General features: G+C 39.2%; 1 protein-coding gene across 1 annotated transcript; it reads left to right on the forward strand.

Annotated features, from left to right (window-relative positions):
- The first annotated feature begins 294 nt into the window (after positions 1-294).
- Positions 295-2,006, forward strand: LOC114173303 (probable mannitol dehydrogenase). Its single transcript, XM_028057596.1, has 5 exons — positions 295-451; positions 562-675; positions 770-1,283; positions 1,401-1,554; positions 1,655-2,006. The coding sequence occupies exons 1-5, from the start codon at positions 354-356 to the stop codon at positions 1,858-1,860; spliced, it is 1,086 nt and encodes a 361-aa protein (XP_027913397.1). The 5' UTR covers positions 295-353; the 3' UTR covers positions 1,861-2,006.

The raw sequence follows: 2,006 nt of genomic DNA on the forward strand, positions 1-2,006 counted from the left end.
TTTGACACGGTTCACCGTTTTGAAGGAGATAACATTGTGAATAACAATAATATATTAAACTTTATTTAATTAAATTATAAATTGAATCATTGAATAAGAAATTAATAAAAGGGTTATAATGTGGGAGTGATCCATATTCTTTCTGGCTTTTCAGTTTGACCTTAACATTGGCTTCACAACAAGTCAAGCTTGTAGAAGAAGCAACAACATCACGAGATACGTTAGCCATACGTCACCAAATACGTCAATAAAACAACCTTGGTCATGCATGCAATTATAAATACCTCTTTCTTGGTACCGTTCCCTCACTCCTCCATTTCTCATCTCTGATCCAAATACTGTAACAGATTGAAATGGCTTCACAAACTGAAGTTGAGCATCCCAGAAAGGCATTCGGATGGGCAGCGAGGGACCCTTCTGGTTTTTTCTCACCTTTCAATTTCTCCAGAAGGTTCCCTAATCACTTCAATCAACACAAAAAAAAATATGTTAAGAACACAGTTAATTGCTGTAGCCACTTCACTAACAGATTCAGTTTTTGCTTTGCAATTTCTTTTTCAGAGAAACCGGTGAAAAAGACGTTGCATTCAAAGTGCTGTATTGTGGGATATGTCACTCTGATCTCCACATGGCAAAGAACGAATGGGGCACTTCCACCTATCCACTAGTCCCAGGGTATATACTTTAAAACAACCGCTAACTATAAATTAAGGTTTTGTTATATTAAGTGACAGATACAGTTTTGTTCTAATAATTTAAAATGGTGCAGGCATGAGTTGGCTGGGGTAGTGACAGAGGTGGGAAACAAAGTAGAAAAGTTCAAAGTTGGGGACAGGGTGGGTGTGGGATGCTTGGTTGATTCCTGCGGCACCTGCGAGAATTGTTGTGAGAATCTTGAGAATTATTGTCCACAATATACTCTCACATATGGTGCCAAATATAGAGATGGAAGCATCACATATGGAGGCTACTCTGATTGGATGGTTGCAGATGAACACTTTGTGGTTCGAATTCCTGATGGCTTACCACTTGATGCTGCTGCACCTCTCCTCTGTGCTGGCATCACAGTTTATAGCCCTCTCAGATATTTTGCCCTAGACAAACCTGGTCTGCATGTGGGTGTGGTTGGTCTCGGTGGACTGGGCCATATGGCTGTAAAATTCGCCAAAGCTTTTGGAGCCAAGGTCACGGTAATAAGCACATCACCTTACAAAAAGGAGGAAGCAATTCAACATCTTGGAGCTGACTCTTTTCTGATAAGCCGTGACCAAGATCAGATGGAGGTATGTCCATATATATATTCATAGGTTAAGAACGTTACATATTTATCAATAGATACTGAAAAGCGAGAATGTGTCAAAAAAGAGTTGAAATAGAGAGTAATTCTGATTATTTTGTAGGCTGCAAAGGGTACTTTGGATGGTATTATCGACACAGTTTCGGCCGTTCATCTTCTGCTACCTCTGATTGGTTTGCTGAAGTCTCATGGAAAGCTTGTAATGCTGGGTGCACCGGAGAAGCCTCTGGAGCTGCCAATCTTTCCTTTACTTTCTGGTAAGCAAGTGATTTAGAATAATATACAGATGCATATGCATATTCAGAAAGTTTATTAAATCAGTATTTTGATGTTAATAATAAGTGCTTGGTTTGGTAGGGAGAAAGATAGTAGGTGGAAGTTTGATCGGAGGAATAAAGGAGACCCAAGAGATGATGGACTTTGCAGCGAAACACAACGTAAAACCTGACATTGAAGTCATTCCTATTGATTATGTGAACACTGCAATGGAGCGTCTCCTCAAAGCAGATGTGAAATACAGATTTGTGATTGACATAGGAAACACTCTAAAACCAAGCCCTTGAAGCTTTTGCCATTTAGATTTCTGTGAAAATGTGATAGATAGCAGTTGGCTTTACCATTTCTGGAGAAGTTAATTTCCTGTTTGTGTTTTGTACTGTTCTTTCAGCAATTGCAACTTCATACGAATACCAGCGTTGTTTTTATTTTC

The sequence above is a fragment of the Vigna unguiculata genome, chromosome 2 (genome assembly GCF_004118075.2).
Source record: "Vigna unguiculata cultivar IT97K-499-35 chromosome 2, ASM411807v1, whole genome shotgun sequence".
Classification (NCBI taxonomy): domain Eukaryota; kingdom Viridiplantae; phylum Streptophyta; class Magnoliopsida; order Fabales; family Fabaceae; genus Vigna; species Vigna unguiculata.

What these genes read in the sequence shown, in the direction of transcription:
- LOC114173303 (XM_028057596.1), top strand. Translation starts at nt 354, where the DNA reads ATGGCTTCACAAACTGAAGTTGAGCATCCCAGAAAGGCATTCGGATGG. An exon ending in CCTTTCAATTTCTCCAGAAG is followed by an intron (nt 452 to 561) that starts GTTCCCTAATCA and finishes TTTCTTTTTCAG; the next exon opens with AGAAACCGGTGAAAAAGACG. An exon ending in ACCTATCCACTAGTCCCAGG is followed by an intron (nt 676 to 769) that starts GTATATACTTTA and finishes AAAATGGTGCAG; the next exon opens with GCATGAGTTGGCTGGGGTAG.